The sequence below is a fragment of the Schistocerca serialis genome, chromosome 1, assembly GCF_023864345.2.
Source record: "Schistocerca serialis cubense isolate TAMUIC-IGC-003099 chromosome 1, iqSchSeri2.2, whole genome shotgun sequence".
NCBI lineage: Eukaryota > Metazoa > Arthropoda > Insecta > Orthoptera > Acrididae > Schistocerca > Schistocerca serialis.
In genome coordinates, this window is record NC_064638.1 from 119,845,819 (window position 1) to 119,865,570 (window position 19,752).

Here is a 19,752-nt window from a genome sequence, read left to right on the forward strand (position 1 = left end):
TCCTTTAAGTAACGGAACAGGTGGAAATCACTTGGCGCCAGGTCCGGACTGTAAGGAGGATGGTCCATCTGTTCCCATCCAAATTTCTTGATCAGAGCTTGCGTTTCATTTGCAGTGTGGGGTCTGGCATTGTCATGCAACAACAAGATTCCAGACGACAAAAGACCACGTCGCTTATTCTGGATTGCACGTCAAAGTTTAGTCAGGGTAGCGCAGTAGGCGGCTTTATTAATCGTTGTTCCTCTCTCCATAAAGTCGACTAACAATACTCCACGTCTATCCCAGAACACAGTCGCCATAACCTTACGTGTTGAGATTGTCTGCTTTGCCTTGACCTTGACTGGCGATGACGTGTGACGCCATTGCATTGACTGATGTTTAGACTCTGGAGTGATGTGAGAAACCCATGTCTCATCCCCTGTGACAACATTGTCTAAAAGACTGTCACCTTCCTTATGATATCGCTCCAAAAAATCAAGAGCAAAAGCCATTCTTTTCATTCGTTGGGGCTCAGTAAGCAGCCTGGGAACCCAACGGGCACACAATTTGTGAAACTTCAAATGTTCAGACACAATTCTGTACAAAGTTGTTCTACCACATTCGGAAAATGCATGTCTACGTCTGTAATAGTGAATCGGCGATCTTCACGAATTTTTTTGTCAACCGCATTGACCAAATCGTCTGAAATCACTGATGGTCGGCCACACCGTGGTTCATCGTGCACATTATCCCGTCCTTCATTAAAAGCTCGCACCCACTTGCGCACTTTACTGTCGCTCATTATGTTAGGACCGTACACTTCAGTAATCTGCCGATGGATTTCCGCCGCTGAATTGTTTCTTGCAGACAAAAACCGTATCACTGCCCTTACTTCACAATCGGCGGGCTGATCAATTGTCTTAAACATTGTAAAGTGACACTGTGAACTACTCTCAGCAACAGTAACAAAGCGAATGGCGGCGTTTGACGCGCAAGGCTTGCCGGGAGTTGGCGCGCATGCGTGTTTTGTCATTGGCGCCAAATTTCAATAGTTACGGCGAATCGGACCTTACTTTTGGAATAACCCTCGTATAAAAAGAAAAAGAAACACTTCAAGAAGGAGGATGCATTTAGGTGAAGCAACATGTCAATATAATCCAAATGAGAATTACTATTATTTCAATTAATTTAAAGCATTCAGTCATTTGAAGCAGTGAACTGTTCATATTAAACAAATATACTGCAGATCATCTTTAAATTAAAAGTCACTGATGATGGGCAACCCCTTATCCATTTATGGCACAAGTCCAAAACATCAGGAGAAGGATAGATTGCTACTCTCCATAATGATGACATGTTGAGACACACACGGGCACAATGAAAAGAGTGGTACACACTTAGCTTTCAGCCAAAGCCTTCTTCACAAGAGAAAGTGCACACAAATTCACACAAGCAAGCACACCTCATGTACAAATGACTGCCATCTCCAGCAGTTCACATCGGATTTGGCCAAGAGCTTAAAGTGTAACAGTTTTTTTTTTGTTGTGCCTGTCTATAACTCAATGTGTCACCTTTACGGCGAGTAGCAACCTATCCATTTCCTAATATTGTTGATATTCCAACCTGGAGTTTCCATTGTATTCTGTCATGTCTTTTTTTTCCACACACAGATTTTTCAGTGTCCTCAAAAAAGTCTCACCCCAATAAAAGGATAATTAGATCTCAAAGTACATCAATTACAGAAGGATTTCTGTTCTTCAGAAGGGAATGTATCTATGCTTAATGTTAGTGTTTGGAATAAAGAGAGACAGAGAGAGAGAGACAGAGAGAGAGAGAGAGAGAGAGAGAGAGAGAGAGAGGGAGGGAGAGGGAGAGGGAGGGGGGGACTACAGCCATAGAACAAATTCAACAGTACTTATCAGCACAAAAACCAAAATATCTATGTTACCAAAAATTTTTAGAATGTCAAAAAACATCCATACAGCTAGTGTCTTATTAAGAACTAAATGTGTGTGAATGCTGTAAAGAGACATTTGTTATAAAGTTCATTTGTAATCTTTTTCTTTGTAACTCAGTATTTTCAGGAGTGATGCCAATGCGTTACAGAAACTGTGTCTTCTTCAGGAAAAGTCATATTTTCACCTGCCTGTACGTAACAATCATAACTATACATAATGTTGTCCATATGTCTGATACTCACTGTATTATTGTGGTTTCCTCGGTCTGCAGTGCTATTGATGGTGGCTCTTTTTCTTTCCGTTGTACTTTTATTATATCTTCGGCTGGAGGTGTGATGACTTTGGCAGATGTGCTTTCCAGAACAGTTGATCGTTCCTTCGAAAGAAAATTAAAACATCTCGTAAGTTAATGTTTCACTATATTCTCAAGTCAATCAATCTTATATCTTCTACAACATGTTTCCAATTGTCAATGGGCGACTCCATGTCGAATGGTCTAGTTTTAGAGATGTGCCCCACTGAGTCAAGTCAGATTTTGTTCTAATTTTGTGTGAAGGTCTACTAATCAATCTAGGGAAACATCATAAAAAATAATCAACTGATATAAAATTTAACCATTTTTTCCCTCATGCAACTTTTCGTATAGTTCCTTTGGAAAACTGGTGGATTCATATAGTGAAGAAGGCCTGCCCAACTTTACTTTGGTAATTTAGATGTTGGAGGCTTTTCTCTTGAACAACAGGAAATGATTGTGTGTCATTCCAACCTGGGGTTCAGTGATGTACCTATAACTTGTCTTTAATGTAAACCTATTTTGCAGACAAAATCTGAATCTGCAAAAACCTTGTTGTTGTTCATTTAAACAACGTCCAGTCAGACAAAGAAAGTATTCAAACTGTTATCTGGAACTGAGTATTAAATCAGCTTAAGATAAAAAATAGAATAAAAGTTATTTTATTTTTCAGCCCTGGATCACACAGCTGGCATCATAATCTGTTATGACTCCTTACAAAGCCATCATCATCAGATGATGATGATACTTGAACACAATGCATAATAATCCAACACTGCACAACTGAACAGGTCAGGTGAGGTGCTCACAGTATTGACAAATAAATATTGTTTGTTTGTTTTGTTTTGTTTTAGGGCGTAAAAACAACTAGGTCATATGCTCCCATGTCAGAGCAGTAGAACACAAAGAGAGGAGTTAACAACAACTACCCATTTATCTCAAATGACAGAAGAGAAGATAGCTAAAAACAGGGACTTGGAGAAAGGTCTGTAAAATACGCCATAGAGAAACAGACATCCTGAGCTAAAGATTAAATGGCCTTCGCCATATTGCTATGACAGATAAAAAGTGAAACGCCATCAATAACCCACGCATCAGCCAATAACTCAGACGGCAAACACAAATGAGAACATACGTGGTTAAAAGGAGGGCATTACATCAGGAAACGGCGCACCATCAAAGGTTGAGCACAGTGAGTAAAAAGGTGTGAGGAGCACCACTTAACACCCGGAAATGGCTAAAAAGACAAAGCCTGATGTGCAACCTCCAATCGGAATACCTAATTTTAGATATAAATTAATAATAGATATTAAGATAGATGTAAGGATATAATAAAAGTACAACGGAAGGAAACTGAGCCACTAGCAATAGCAATGCAGACCAAGGAAACCACAATAATACAGTGAATATCAGCCATATGGACAACATTTTGTATAGTTATGAGTGTTACCTACACACAGGACCAACCAATCGATCTCCTCATGGCAAGAGGGCCAAGAGAAAAGACAAAGCCCGACACGTTACCTAGCTAATATGATCTCCTCGTGACAAGAGGGCCGAGAGGAGATCATCCAAGCCACTGGGAGAGGCTTAATAATTGTTCCTGTGAAGGAGGACCCATGGTGATGCCACAGGGACATTTCTTGCTGACAGATGGCAGCACAGAGATCATCAGAGGGAATGGAAGGACTAGTGGGCTTGAGGTATGAGGACTGCAGCCTTGGCAGCAGCGTCAGCAGCCTCGTCTCCTGTCAGGCTGATGTGACCAGGAACCCAAGAAAATCACACTGGCTCCATCAAGAGTGAGGAAGTGAAAGATTTCCTGGACCCATTGCACTAAGGGACGGATGATGAACAGCATACTGAGGCTCTCAAGGGCACTGAGAGAGTCAGAGCAGATGGCGCAATTGATAAGCCTACATCGCCGTATGTACTGCATGGCCTGATACAGGGCAAAAACCTCAGCTGTAAATTCTAAGTGGAGTTCCGGAACCTGATACCGAAGAATGTTGGTACCAATGACGAATGCACACCTGACACCACTTTCAGTCCAAGAGCAATAGTGTACATAAAGGTACTATCGTGAAGTCCCGTGTGAAGGTTGTGAAACTGAAGGTGATAGAGCATGGCTGGAGTAGTGTCCTTTGGAAGTGAATGAAGGCCATGGTGAACACAGGCCGCCACACAAAGACAAGGTGGTGAAGGCTTCACACACACCGGGAAAGTGGCAGGTAGCATGAAGTTAAAATGCCGGAGCAAGAGCCGAAAGTGAACTCCAGGAGGTAACATAGAGGGACACGCCTCATACTGGCGATCAGAGGAGTCATCGAAGGAGGAGGCGTAAGATCAGTGGCCACGCATGGCAGACAAATGGCATGAACATATGCTGAGGAGAAAGTCACAGTGGTAGGACAGTGGTAGTTCAACAGCTTTGGCATACACACTCCCGATCGCACTAGTGTAAAAGAGCCAGTGGCCACCAGATGCCACAATGGTGGATGGTATTAAGACTGCATTAAAAGGGCTGGACGTGAAGATGAGTAAACGAAACACCTATAGTCTAGTTTTGAATAGACAAGAGACCGGTACAAATGGAGGAAGGTGGTACGATCTGCTCCCCAAGAAGCACCACTGAGGACATGCAGGACATTGAGGGACTGCATACAGCAGGCTGCCAGGTTAGGACGCGGAAGGACCAACCAAGTTTGCTATCAAGCATGAGCTCACGAATTTCTTAGTTTCAATGAACAGAAGAGCAACAGGCCCAAGACATAAAGGCAGTGGAAGAAAACAACTGCACAGCCAGAAATTCATACAAGTGGTTTTGTCAGTGGAAATGTGAAAGCCATTGTCAATGCTCCAGGAGAGAGACAATCGAGACATCACTGAAGACGCCACTCAATCAGACAGCTCCAAGGACAATGACAATAGATGGTAAAATTGTCAACAAATGGTGGGAGACAGGCCATTATAGGGTTAATGGCAATAGCAGAGAGGACAATGCTCCAGATGTAACCCTGAGGCACACTGTTTTCCTGGCTAAAGGTGTCTGACAAGGCAGAGCCCTCACATACCTTAGAAACTCGGTCTTTTAAAAATTCCTGAAAGAAATGGGAAAGGTGGCCATGGAAGCCCCACGTGCAGAGCTTACAGAGGATACCAGTCCTCCAGCAGATGTTGTAGGTTTTCTCCAAATTGAAAAATAAACAGTCACAGTCTGGGATTTCCGTAGAAAACCATTCATGTCGTGGATGGATAAGTGATGAGAGGGTCAACTGCTGAACAGCGTGCTCAAAATCCACACTGTGCAGTGGTAAATAAATTGCGAGATTCAAGTCACCGTACCAGCCAGGCATGAATCATATGTTCCATAACCTTGCAAACACAGCTGGTGAGAGAAATGGGGTGATAGCTACAAGGAAGGTGTTTGTCCTTACCAGGCTTAGTTATGTGTACGACAACCTGGCTTAGTTATGGGTATGACAGTGGCATCACACCAGCATCTGGGAAACGTGCCCTCTGCTCAGATGCAGTTGTATGTACGAAGCAAAAACTGCCTGACCGCAAGAGAGAGGTGCTGCAACATCTGAATGTGAACATCTCCTGGCCCTGGGGCGAAGGATCGGGATGAAGTGAAAGGATGATCTAGCTCCCTCACAGTAAAGGTGGCACTGTAGCACTCATATTTCTGAGAGGAGAATGGTATCACTCGAGCCTTCTCCACTTGTTTCCGATGGATGAAGGCAGGGTGATAGCAGGAGGAGCTCAAACTCTCCACAAAATGGCAGCCCAAGGTGTTGGAGACAGCAACAGGGTCCACTGTGACATTGCCTGCTACTGTCAGTTCAGAGCCGCTGGCCCACATGACAGAAGAGGAGGTGGAACTGTTAAAAGAACTAGTGAATCAAATCCGGCTCGCTTTTTTGCTACCCCAAAGAACACGACAACACTCTGCACACAACAGTTTATAATGAATGCAGTTAGCCATCATAGGATGATGGTTAAAAATGAAGAGAGAACATCTCCGCATGCGAATTGCGTCACGAAACGTCTCAGTCCACCAAGGGACTGGGACACTGCGATGTCAAGAGGAAGTGCGAGGAATGGAACATTCTGTGGCAGTAAGGATAACACTTGTAAGATATTCCACCTGCTCATTGAAGTGGGAAAATGTTGTTCGTCAAAAGTCACCAGGGAGGAGTAAAGCCCCAAATCGGCCTTAGTAAGCTGCCATTTGGGTTTACATGTAGGTGGGTTAGGAGTCAGCAGAAGGATAGCATACAGGAAATGGTCGGTTGAGTATGCATCAGTGAGAATGGACCACTCGAGATGATGGGTAAGCTGGACAGCACAGAAGGATAGGTCCAAATGGGAATAGGTGTGCAAGGAGTCTGTTAGAAACGCTGGTGCTCCGTGTGAAGGCAGATGAGGTTAAGTTGACTGAGAAATTCAGTGAAGAGGGCATCTCTCTGGCAGGATCTGGGAGAACCCCAAAGGGGATGGTGTGCATTTAAATCATTGAGCTGCAGACAGGGGTGAGGTAGCTGCCCAATAAGCTGGAGGAAGTCTACCTTGGTGACTCTGAATGGCAGAGGGATGTAAACGGTACAAACGGAAAAGTTCAAGTGAGGAAGAAAAAGGCAAACTGCAAGAGCTTGAAGATGGGAAGTCAGGAAGATTGGTTCACTACGAACATCATCTCAGGTGAACAACATGACTACCCCACGAGATGGAACGCCATTCTTGGGAGGAAGGTCAAAACAGACTGCGAAGAAAGGCAAAAGCTCAAAGCAGTTGTGAAGATGCAATTTTGTTTCCTGGAAGCATATATCAAGCAGACGCTATGATTCTAAGAGCAGCCATATGTCCTCTTTGGTTGATGGGAGGCCACAAACGTTCCACTCAAGGAGAGCCGTAACAAGGAAAGAAGAGGAAGAAAAAAATACAAGTATGTCACCTTGGCAGCTGCCGAGTGCCAGCCTTCAAAGACTCACTGCTGCAGGGTGTCGAGACTGGACGATCCTGCTCCACGAGATCTACAGAGGCGGTGGCACTCACCCTCTGTTGATCTGCGGAGTCCAGGACAGAAAAACGGTTGGCAGTACGAACCGGTGACACGGAGGTCGGCCAGGCAAGGGTTTCGTGTGGCGACATCGTTGAAGAGGATCTCTTTAGCAAAGGAGAAAGCTGTTTGCCTTTTTGGAGCCTTTCCAGCTGGCGAAGGAAGTCTCAGATGTTTGTTGGCTGGAAGGATGTAGGAAGACTTTGTGGGAGTATTTCCTCTATTCTTTCTGCCCTACTGGTTGGCTTGTTGCAGTGCTGGACGAGGAGGCAGTGATGTTACCATGACACTGGGCGATTTCACAACTTCAGTGCTGAATGTGAGGTCACATGTCTGCGTGGCCATGTCCTTCATGGTGCAAGATGTAGCAAGAACAGTACTGTAAGTACCAGATGGTAGAACAAAGTGTTCGCGACTAGCCAATAACTTATGAGCGACCGGGTAATGCACATTTTCCTTTATCCAGATCTCCTGGACAGCCAGCTCATCAAGATACTTGGGACAATCTCAAGAGAAGGCAGCATGCTCACCTTTGCAGTTGATACCGTGGGGAGGAGGAGGTGGACAATTGCCTTCGTGTGTACCTCAACAACAAGTTACACATTTGGCTCGATGGAGACAAGACATTCGAGTGCTGTTGAAACAATAACGTTAGTAGCAGCGCATCAGGTTGGGAATGTACGGTTGGACTGTGATAACTTCATAACCCGCTTTAATCTTTGACGGAAGCACCACTCTATCAAACGTGACAAAAAGAGTGTGTGTGGGCACTAAGGATGCATCTATGTTTTTCATCATCAAATGGAGGGCAATGACACCCTGATCATAGAGGTACATTCGGATTTCTGCCTTGGTTAGACCGTCAGGTAGCCTGTTGTTGTTGTTATGGTCTTCAGTCCGGAGACTGGTTTGATGCAGCTCTCCATGCTACTCTATCCTGCGCAAGCTTCTTCATCTCCCAGTACTTACTGCAACCTACATCCTTCTGAATCTGCTTACTGTATTCATCTCTTGGTCTCCCTCTACGATTTTTACCCTCCACACTGCCCTCCAATGCTAAATTTGTGATCCCTTGATGCCTCAGGACATGTCCTACCAACCGGTCCCTTCTTCTTGTCAAGTTGTGCCACAAACTCCTCTTCTCTCCAATTCTATTCACTACTTCCTCATTAGTTATGTGATCTACCCATCTAATCTTCAGCATTCTTCTGTAGCACCACATTTCGAAAGCTTCTATTCTCTTCTTGTCCAAACTATTTATCGTCCATATTTCACTTCCATACATGGCTACACTCCCTACAAATACTTTCAGAAATGACTTCCTGACGCTTAAGCCTAGTGTAAATAATACCACGGAAAGAATTCACAGTTGTATGGGCCTCAACAGGAACAGGGTAGTCGGGGGGAAGCGGTGCGGCAAGCAGTTGTTGTGCTTGAGAATCAGAAGTAGTCTCCAAACATAAAGTGCCACTGCGTAAACAAGAGCAGGATTTCACAGGGCCAGCAAGTGCATTAACACCATTCTAAATTAGAAAAAAAATTACCAGCGCAAAGGAATGACCGTCTTCAGTATGTGAAATCACAGGGAACTGTGGTGCAGCTGGGAGGGTCCTTGAATTGGGAACTTCATTCCATTTACATTTGGTAGATGTGACTGCAAAGATAATGGCTGGCTCATTGCGAGAAAATCTCCCACGATTGCCAAAATCTCCAATGGCAAACTTCCCCCTCAGAGGGGGGCTCAGCCGCCGTAGGCGATTGTTCACACCTCTGGTAACAACTGCCGAACACCTGACAGAGGAGCCAATCAGCAATTTGGGAAAGTAGCAGCTCAGGCAATCACCCCTCCCTGGGCCTGGGCTGTACCTGGGGATACATGCAAACCCTACTTGTCGACCCAGGGCTGGGAATTATGCATTTTCCAGTCACCTGTTACATGTCAAACATGTGGGCCAACCTTCAGGAGTGCACAGGGTGGAGAAGAAAAAGAGGGGCATCAAAACACCAAAGCAAAGGAAGAATAGGAGAAGGTGAATGAAGAAATGAAAAACAGTGGTGAGATTGTTCTTATGACAGCTACGGAAAATTCAGACCATTCCCAAAAATACCCCAGACATGTTCCCCACCGGAGGAGAAAAAGGATAGCAAGAGGATAGACATGCAGCACGGAAGGTACAAGACGCTGCAAAGGCTGGGGTCCCTTGGTAGCCAAGCATGAACCTGTCAAAGAGCGGCAAGCCCCTTGGCGGCATGAATAAATATGTAATGCGTTCAGCTGTCATCTGACAACAAATTTTTAATAAGTCAAAATTGGTGACAATACCACTCATGTAACAGGAAGGTGACAAATTAAACGAATTTTGTTTATGAGACAGTCATTGTGCACCCCTTCATTAGTTCGCCAAAACTATGTGAACTGGATTGCTACACTACCAGCTTTATCTGAAGAACTACTGCTGATGGAAGCAAGTCAAAAGTCAAACACCCGATTTAGTTCCTTCTAAGCTTTCGTTCTTAAAATTCAGAAGGTCAATAACCATGACTGAAAAATTTATGCCAAATGTCAAGTTATCCATGTATAAAATGGAATAAGTATCCAAGCAGCTAGTCGATCTGACTCTAAAAAGTCACAGCAGCTAGCAGGTTCACATAAACGGAGTACAAGAACTGTTCTGCTCACACACAGCTGTTGTCAGCTTTAAAGAGACAAAAAACTCCTACTCATGATGAAAGCCACTGACTTATGAAGAATGTGTATATATCTTAAAAACTGCCTAACTCTGATTACTGAATGGCAGTGGCAGAGTGAAGCTCTTGTGGCATTCTGTGAAAGGAAGGAAGGCTGAAGTTTAACATCCCACCCAAAGGAGCTCAAGCAAACAGAAGGTTTTCTTTTAAAGGGGAGAGGAGGGGAAACTGAATTTTCTACTGTCTTGTTAGGAACCATCCTAGCTTTCACTTGTCATTTATAGCAAACAAAGAAAAGTAAGTTGGACAGACAGCGGTTTGAAACTTAACACCCATGCCAATACAGGTATAGTGTAAAAACAATGTACTGCTTCTGTCACTACATGTTAATGATAAATGCCCTGACAGCCCACTTGAGACAGCAGAAAGCTTGCACTAGAACACATATTCCCTTTCTGAATTCCAAAGAAGCAGCAAAGCCACCTGAAATTGATTTTTCTTAACCCTGAATACCATTAGGCGATGTAAATGTAACAGATGGTTACCAAGAGCTTTGCACAATACTGCTATTGCCAACATTAGCACAATAAATAGCTTATTAACTTTACCTGCATTACCTCCAAAGACAATGATAATGTATGTGTGTGTGTGTGTGTGTGTGTGTGTGTGTGTGTGTGTGTGTGAGAGAGAGAGAGAGAGAGAGAGAGAGAGAGAGAGAGAGAACAATCCATATTCAATTAGGGAAAACTGGTAACTTAAGTGTAAATACTCCAATTTTAAGTATGATTCAAGAATCATGCCATGCCACATCACTGACAAATAACTACCAGACTTTACCACTGGGTATCATTACCTGGTAGTGACATATAGCTACCAGCAAGCTGTTACATTTGTGTGCATGAGATGTTGGTCCCACATCTTCAGACTTGTCTGATGACTTATGGAGTGAAGAAAACAGATGTCAACAGGAGTACAAATGTAGCTATTGGGTTTTGCCATTTCTTTATTCACACGCAAAGACTCACAGAAAATAAGTCTACACAATTTGCTGCCATTTATCTAATCATTACTTATTATATAATGTTAAGGTTACATATTTTATCATGTATGCAGTCCGTCATCTTTGGAAATGATTTTGACGCATCATACATCATAATCAATTTCCAATTGGTGTGTGTGGTATGGTAAAATAGGAAATCTCAAACATCTAAACAAAAATTTTGATTCCTACAGATTTTAATTTATTTAATTGTGACAGAAATTCAGTAAGAAAGGTTGGTTCTAGTGCACCAAGTGATACAAAACTTTAATCATCAAAGATCAGTATACTACCAGTTATTCCTGGACTCTCATCAAGTGTTACAAACTCATAACCTGCCTGGACTGCTAAATGCACTAGCGCATGCTTCCAGGACACAGGGAGGTTGGTTGGTTGGTTGGTTTAAAAGAGGGTGGTGGGAGGGGGGAAGGAGGGGGGAAGGGACCAAACCACGAGGTCCTCGGTCCCTTGTTCCCAGTAAAATAATTACACGATGGAAAGAAGAAAAGAAAGGAGGCGTACAGCACAATATAAGGAGAAAGGAAGAACTAGAAGAATGACAGGAGGACAACAAACACTGCTATGGACGAAACAGGAAAGAAAACCACAGAGAGAAGCAAGAAACAGGTAGAAAGGGTAAAAACAAGAGAGCAGACAAACACAGATGGCCGACCACGAGAATAAAAAGGAAAAGCCAGCCACACTGCGACACATTAAAACATCCACCCTAAAAGCATTTGAGTGGAGAACACAAAGGGACAAAAGACGTGCTAAAATTTATATACAATGATAAAACCCACCTTCACATATAAAACATAGAACTAAATTAGCCGATGAGGTGTTTCCAGTTAAAATTAATGGCAATGAGTCTGGTGACTGAAGAGTCCGTTGCAGGGCAGCCAAAGGACAGGTCACCAAGATATGGGCCACTGTCAGCCGGGCGCTGCACCGACACTGAGGTGGGTCATCATGGTGCAGGAGGTGGCCGTATGTCACCCAGGCGTAGCCAATGCGGAGCCGACAGAAAACCACAGAGTCCCTGCGAGAGGCCCGCATGGAGGACTGTTACACATTCGTAGTCTCCTTAATGGCATACAGCTTGTTGTGCGTGCTCAGGTTATGCCATTTCATCTCCCAAAGGCAAAAAACCATGTGGCTTAGTACTGAATGCAGGTCAGTTGGAGGGTAACCGATCTCCATAAGCAGTTTCCGCATATCATGTTTGGACAGCCTGTCGGGAACTTCGTTGCCTGGGATTTCAAAGTGACCTGGGGTCCAGACAAACACCACTGAACGACCAGACCGATCCAGGGCATAGATGGACTCCTGGATTGTCGCTACCGAAGGATGACGAGCATAGCACTGGTTGATAGTTTGTAGGTTGCTCACGGAGTCAGTACACAGGAGAAATGACTCGCCTGGCCATGAGCGGATGTGCTCAAGAGCACGAGATATAGCCACCAGCTTGGCAGTGAAAACACTACAACCATCTAGCAAGGAATGCTGTTCAATATGTCCTCCACGGACATACGTGAAGCCGACATAACCATCAGCCATCAAGCCGTCGGTGTAAAGCACTTCGTGGCCTTGTTACAAGTCAAGAAACGAGAGGAAGTGGCAGCGGAAAGCTACGGGGTTAACCGAGTCCTTAGGGCCATGTGAAAGGTCCAGGCGAAACCACGGCCTAGGTGTACATCATGGAGGTGTCTGTGAATGGACCTCAAGTATAGGTGGTAAAGGCAAGGACTCCAGTTGGGAAAGAAGGGATCGAACACGAACCGCAATCGTAAGCCCTGACCTGGGCCACTGATGCGGGAGATGAACCGCTGTGGGTGGGAAAAGGAGACAGTGATTCGGATGCGCAGGAGAACTACGAACATGTGCAATGTAACTAGCAAGCAGACGCGCACGCCTAACCTGTAATGGAGGGACTCTGGCCTCCACAAGGACGCTGGTTACCGGACTTGTCCTAAAAGCTCCTGTCGCTAGAAAACGCCACAGTCAAGCACTGGGTCGAGTAAACGCAATGCTGAGGGCATCACCGAACCATAAACCAGACTCCCATAGTCAAGGTGGGATTGAACAAGGGCTCTGTAGAGCTGCAGCAGCGTAGACCGATCTGCACCCCAGTTAGTGTTGCTCAGACAGCGGACGGCATCGAGGTCCTGCCAGCTTAAGCTGATGAAGGTGAGGAAGCCAAGTCCATCAGCCAACGAAAACCAGTCCTAAGAATCGATCTGTCTCCACTACAGTGAGTGGATCGTCATTAAGGTGAAGTTCTGGTTCAGGATGAATGGTATGACGCCGACAGAAGTGCATAACACACGACTTTGCGGTTGAAAACTGTAAACCATGGGCTAGAGCCCATGACTGCGCCTTGTGGATAGCTCCCTGTAGACACCGCTCAGCTACACCACTACTGGTGGAGCAGTACGAAATGCAGAAGTTGTCTGCATACAGAGAAGGTGAGACTGACGACCCTACAGCTGCTGTTAGACCATTAACAGCCACTAAAAATAGAGAGATGCTCAATACAGAGGCCTGCTGGACCCCATTCTACTGGAGATGGGGGGAACTATGGGAGGCACAAACTTGGACAGAAAAGTACTAAGTGACAGGAAATTTTGGATAAAAATCGGGAGCAGGCCTCGGAGACCCCACATGTATAATGTTGCAAGGATATGTTGTTGCCAGATGGTGTCATACGCTTTTCGTAAATCAAAAGAGACGGCAACCAGGTGTTGGCACCTGGAAAAGGCTGTTCGGATGGCAGACTTGAGGGACACAAGATTATCAGTGGTAGAGCGACCCTGGCGGCAGCCGCCCTGATATGGAGCCAGTAGGCCACGTGATTCCAGGACCCAACCCAACCGCCGACACACCATACGTTCTAGCAGCTTACAAAGAATATTGGTGAAGCTGATAGCTCTCCACATCAAGCGGGTTTTTACCAGGTTTGAGCACCGGAATTCTGGTGCTCTCCCACCATTCTGATGGAAAGACGCCATTGCACAAGATCCGGCTGAAGATGAAGAGGAGATGTCACTTGAAGACAGATGAGAGACATTTAATCATCTGACTGTAGATCCGATCTGGCCCAGGAGTTGTGTTGGGGCAATGAGCAAGGGTGCTGAGGAGCTTCCATTCTGTAAATGGGGCATTATAGAATTCACTGTGGCATATAGTGAACGAGAGGCCTTTCCCTTCCAGCTGCCATTTGAGAGTGTGAAAGGCTAGGGGTAATTCTCAGACGCAGAGGCTCGAGCACAGTGCTCAGCAATCGCGTTTGCATTGGTAGATAACACACCATTTATGTTAACACCGGGAACACCAGCTGGGGTTTGGTACCCGAAAACACGTTTGATTTTTGCCCAGACTTGGGAAAGTGACGTACGGCACCCAATGGTCGAGGCTTACCTCTCCCAACACTCCTGCTTGCATTCTTTGATAAGTTGGCGAACACGGGCACAGAGCCGTTTAAAGGCTATGAGGTGCTCCAGGGAAGGGTGGTGCTTATGCCACTGTAGAGCTTGCTGATGCTCCTTAATTGCTTCAGCAACTTCCGGTAACCACCAAGGGACTGCCTTTCGCAGGGGGCACCATAATGAGGGAGGGATCGTGTTTTCTGCCACAGAAACGATTGTTGTAGTCACCTGCTCAACCATCACATCGTTGTTCCCATGTGGGAGAGATTCAATGGTGACAGCAGAGGTGAAAGTTTCCCAGTCCACCTTGTTTCAAGCCCATCTAGGCAGGTGTCTGTGGGCCTGACGCCGGGGCACTGACAGGAGGATGGGAAAGTGGTCATTACCACACAAATTGTCATGTGCTCTCCAGTGGATAGATGGGAGAAGTCCTGGGCTGCAAATTGATAAATCACTGAAATGTGTGGCAGCCCCAGTACTTAAGAGGCAGAGGTCGAACTGAGACAGTAAAGTTTCGACATCTCTGCCTCTGCCAGTAAGCACGGTGCCACCACACAAGGGGGTTATGTGTGTTAAAATCTCCCAAAAGTAGGAAAGGTTTAGGGAATTGATCAATCAGTGCAGTTAATACGTTCAGAGATACTGCACCATCTAGAGGAAGATATACATTGCAGACAGTTATTTCCTGCGTCGTCCTTATTTTGACAGCCACAGCTTCCAGACGGGTTTGAAGGGGCACAGTTTCACTACAGACTGAGCTTCAGACATATATACAAACTTCACCTGAAACTCAATTATAGTCGTTACGGTTCCTGTGATATCGCTTATAGCTGCGGAAGGCACGGGTCCACATTGACGGGAACCAGATTTCCTGGAGAGCAATGGAGAAAGCCAGTATAAAGCTGAACAGTTGCCGTAGCTCAGCCAGGCGGTGGAAAAAACTGCCGCAATTCCACTGGAGGATGACGTCATCGTGAGACTGGGAAGGCATCAAACATTCAAGGAGGCAGTTTATGCCTCAGGGTCACCTGCTGCCACTAATGTTTTGCCTGAGCAGTCTATATCCATTGTGTATGAGGGTCCAGCGAGACCTAGGTCCTCGGCAGACACCAGAATCTCCACCTCATCCGCAGACGCAAAGCTTGTAGGTAGTGGTGGTGTGGGTGCCACCGTAATTCCCTTGGTCTCGGGGACCTTTGTTTTGGATTTCTTGTGCTGCTCCTTAGGTTTCCCTGGCTGGAAGGACTGCATTGATTCAGTCTCCAGAACTGAGGATGAGTGTGAAGCCCTACGACCAGCTGCTTTTGGGCTCTTCAGCCATTGGCGGGTGTCATCTTTTCCCCTAGCAGAACACTGGGAAGGGACGCCTTCCTATGATGAAAAAGACTTACGCTTCTCCGGCTCAGAAGTGGGAGGGGGGGGGGGGGGTTGCTCCTGAAGTAGGTGGTGTGGGAGCAACAGGGGTGGAAGTCCCCCCCACCGTCAAGGGGCAGGTGTAGTATTCTGGTTCTGAGAGGCAACAGGAATGCAAGGAACTGATGGGGCGACAACTGTTCTCATACGGCGGCATAAGAGGAGGTCATAGAGACAGGATGTAGGCGCTCAAATTTCCTCTTGTCCTCAGTGTAGGTCAGTTGGTCCAAGGTCTTGTATTCCATGAATTTCCCCTCTTTCTGTAAAATCTTGCAGTCTGGCGAGCAAGGTGAATAAGGCTCTCCACAGTTGACACAGATAGGAGGCAGGGCACATGGATTATTGGGATGTGATGGACGTCTACAATCTCGACATGTGACGCTGGAAATACAATGGGAAGATATATGGCCAAACTCCCAGCACTTCAAAGCACCGCATCGGCTTCACATCACAGCGGTAGACCATCCCCTTGACCTTCTCGGATGGACACGCTGGATGAAATGAACACCTCGCTGCTCTAAATTGGCACGCAGCTCGTCATCAGTCTGCAAAAGAAGGTCCCTGTGGAAGATAATACTCTGGACCATACTTAAGCTCTTATCTGGCATGATGGTAACAGAAACATCCCTCTAATTGTTACAAGTTAGTAAGGTCTGTGACTGGGCAGAGGATTCTGTTTTTATCAAGACTGACCCAGATCACATTTTGGACAAGCCCTCCACCTCCCCGAACTTGTCCTCTAAATGCTCTACAAACAACTGTGGCTTCATAGAAACAATCGAGTCCCCATCAGTTCTCATACATACGAGGTACCGGGGTGAATAAGGTTCACTGCCACCCTTAGCCTGGCGTTCCTCCCATGGTGTGGCTAGGGAGGGGAATGATTTAGGGTCATACTTACTTGTGTTGCACTGAGACTTTGAATGCTTAGAGACTGTTGGTGTTTGATCACCAGCAACAACACCCTATGGTTTCCAAATCAACGACCTCCTTCCTAGCTGCCATGACCAACTATATCCTCACCCACAATTACTTCTCCTTTGAAGGCTTTACCTACAAACAAATCCAGGGTACAGCTATGGGTACCCACAGGGGACGATCCTATGCCAACCTATTCATGGGCCATTTAGAGCAATCCTTCCTAAAAACCTAGAATCCTAAACCCTTCACCTGGTTGATGGCTACATCAATACCTCCATCCATATCAAACCAACTAACCACCAGCAATACCTCCACTTCGGCAGCTGCCATCCATTCCATACCAAGAAGTCCCATCCATACAGCCTAGCCACCCATGGTCGTCGCATCTGCAGTGACGAGCAGTCCCTCTCAGAATATATGGAGGGTTTCACTGAAGCCTTCACTGACTATAATTATCCTCCCAACCTCCTACAAAAACAAATCTTCGTGCCCTATCTTCCCAACCTCCCACCACCTCCCAAAGCCCCACAGAGCGGCTACAGAGAAGCATTCCCCTTGTAGCTCAGTACCATCCAGGACTGGAGCAATTAAATTATATTCTCCACCAGGGTTTTGATACCTCTCATGTCCTGAAATCAGAAATGTCCTGACCACTATCCTTCCCACCCCTCCTACAGTTGTATTCCACCATCCAACGAACCTACACCATATACTCCTCCATCCTTACACAAAGTCCGCTCCCAATCCCTTACCTCATGGTTCATACCCATGTAATAGACCTAGATGGAAGACCTGTCCCATACATCCTCATACCACCACCTACTCCAGTCCAGTCACTAACATCACCTATCCCATTAAAGACAGGGATACCTGTAAAACCAGTGATGTGGTCTACAAGCTAAGCTGCAATCACCGTGCCACATTCTATGTAGACATGACAACCAACAAGCTGTCTGTCCACATGAATGGCCTCCAAAAAACTGTGGCCAAGAAACAAGTGGACCAGCGTGTTGCTGAACATGCTGCCAAACATGATAGCCCTCATTTAAATGACTGCTTCACAGCCTGTGCCATATGGATCCTTCCCACCAACACCAGCTTTTCTGAATTGTGCAGGTGCGAACTTTCTCTGCAGTACATCCTACATTCCTGTAACCCTGCTGGCCTCAACCTTCGTTAGTCACTGTCCTCATTCATCCAGCCCCCTCCCTGTTCCTACTCCAGCACTACACAGCCGTCATTTCACCACCACACCCAGTCTTTTTATTTCTCTACTTTCTGCTACTCCCCCCCCCCCTCCCCACCTCTCTCCTGCCATCCATCTAACCTGCAGCACTTCACTGTCCGCCACCCACACCATACTATACCTCCCCCTCCCTGCCCTGGCCTCTCCTTACTCCTACCCAGTTGCCACTCCCATCATGCACTGGTGCTGCTGCTTGCAGTGTGGCTTCAGTTGCCTAAGACAGCAGTCGATTGTGCAAGTTGCAATTGCCAGACTGTGTGTGTGAGCGTTTGTGTATGTGTGTCTATTGTTGACAAAGGCCTTACTGGCTGAAAGCTATAATTATGTGAATCTTTTTGTTGCACCTATCCGTGACTCAGCATCTCCGCTGTATAGTGAGTAGTAACTTTCCTTCTCTAATATTGTAAACTGATAAAATGTCAGTGTAAATGTTAATGTTTATGTTACCCTCTTTTCCAGCAACATCACCCCTCTTTACAGAATTTTAAATACTGCACAGCCCTTCCATTTCCGACTCTTCCTGCAATTCTACTCTCCCTACATTCATGAGGTCCTTGCACAAGACAACATCAGTACCTAAGTTCACGATGTAAAAACATTAGTTATTTAGTAATCCCCCGGTTTATCGTTCTTTGTAAATTATTTGCATCACCAAACATGACAAGATTTCAAATGCCCATCATCTACAGTCACTTGCATCCACAGATAGCAACATTTCATCAGAAGTCAAACAACTGTTTGTTTTTAGAACAATGGCAATTATGACTTTGGTTGTTACCTTAATACTTTCACTTCCTAAAATTACTTCAGAGGTAGCCAGCCAAACTATCTTTGCAGGTTGGGCACTGGTACTACCTGATGCCACATTTAAACCAATGGATCGGTTTTAGAATTAGTAGAAAGCACATAATTTCTATAGGAGGCTAGAAAAGTATATGTCCATGCAGCTAGGCTGAGTAAATTTATACAATTTGGATGTGGTGTGTGTGCTCTTAGTTACCCACTAACAACCTTTGCCGTCCACTCAAATGGAGCACACACACTTTAAAGTTGAAGTACTGTAATAGAAGTCTGAATCATTCTCATGGTACATGGAGCTAAGATTTCTATCACTTGTGACACACAAAATTCTTCTATCAGATCAAATGGAGTCACTGAAGTGTGTAGATAGGTTATGGTAGTAGAAGCAGAGCAACACTGATCGACCCCTCGCATAGTAGACTCATGCTTGCCAAATTCAATTGCTGAATGCTGAGGTGCTCACCCATGACATGTTGAAGGAGACACATGTAACTTATGTGCTACAGACCTCAAGAGCATTATCCCTTGGAATGCAGTCGTCACTAGGGGACCACTCAGATTGTCTACCACACAGTAATGGTAACAGTGTCACTTTAGAAAGTACTGCAATAGGTCATTCACATGAAATTCAGTTTCACAAACTAAAAAACTACATATCGTGGAACATCGCTTAACGAGTACCTCCCATAATGCACAATTCAGGTAACGAGCAAAACAAATTGTAAAAAAAATGATTTGCCTAACGGGCGATGTTTCTCATAGTGAGTAACGATGATTTAGAGTGACATCACCAGCCACTCACACGCAGAGGGGGAAACGTTCGACAATATGAACACCTTTAATCATCAGCAGCGGCATATGAACAATGTCTTTAGGACATACCGCAGTCTGTCTTTAGCACTCCTCTCCACTACCATCTTAGAGCAGC

The 19,752-nt window shown here is 45.4% G+C and overlaps 1 protein-coding gene across 1 annotated transcript in view; it reads right to left on the reverse strand.

Moving 5' to 3' along the window:
• Positions 1–19,752, reverse strand: part of LOC126463667 (uncharacterized) — a 90,264-nt gene that overhangs the window by 51,475 nt on the left and 19,037 nt on the right. Inside the window, exon 3 of the mRNA XM_050096177.1 lies at positions 2,180–2,313. Within this exon, the coding sequence (XP_049952134.1) occupies positions 2,180–2,313 (134 nt within the window). The remainder of the gene's footprint in view (positions 1–2,179; positions 2,314–19,752) is intronic.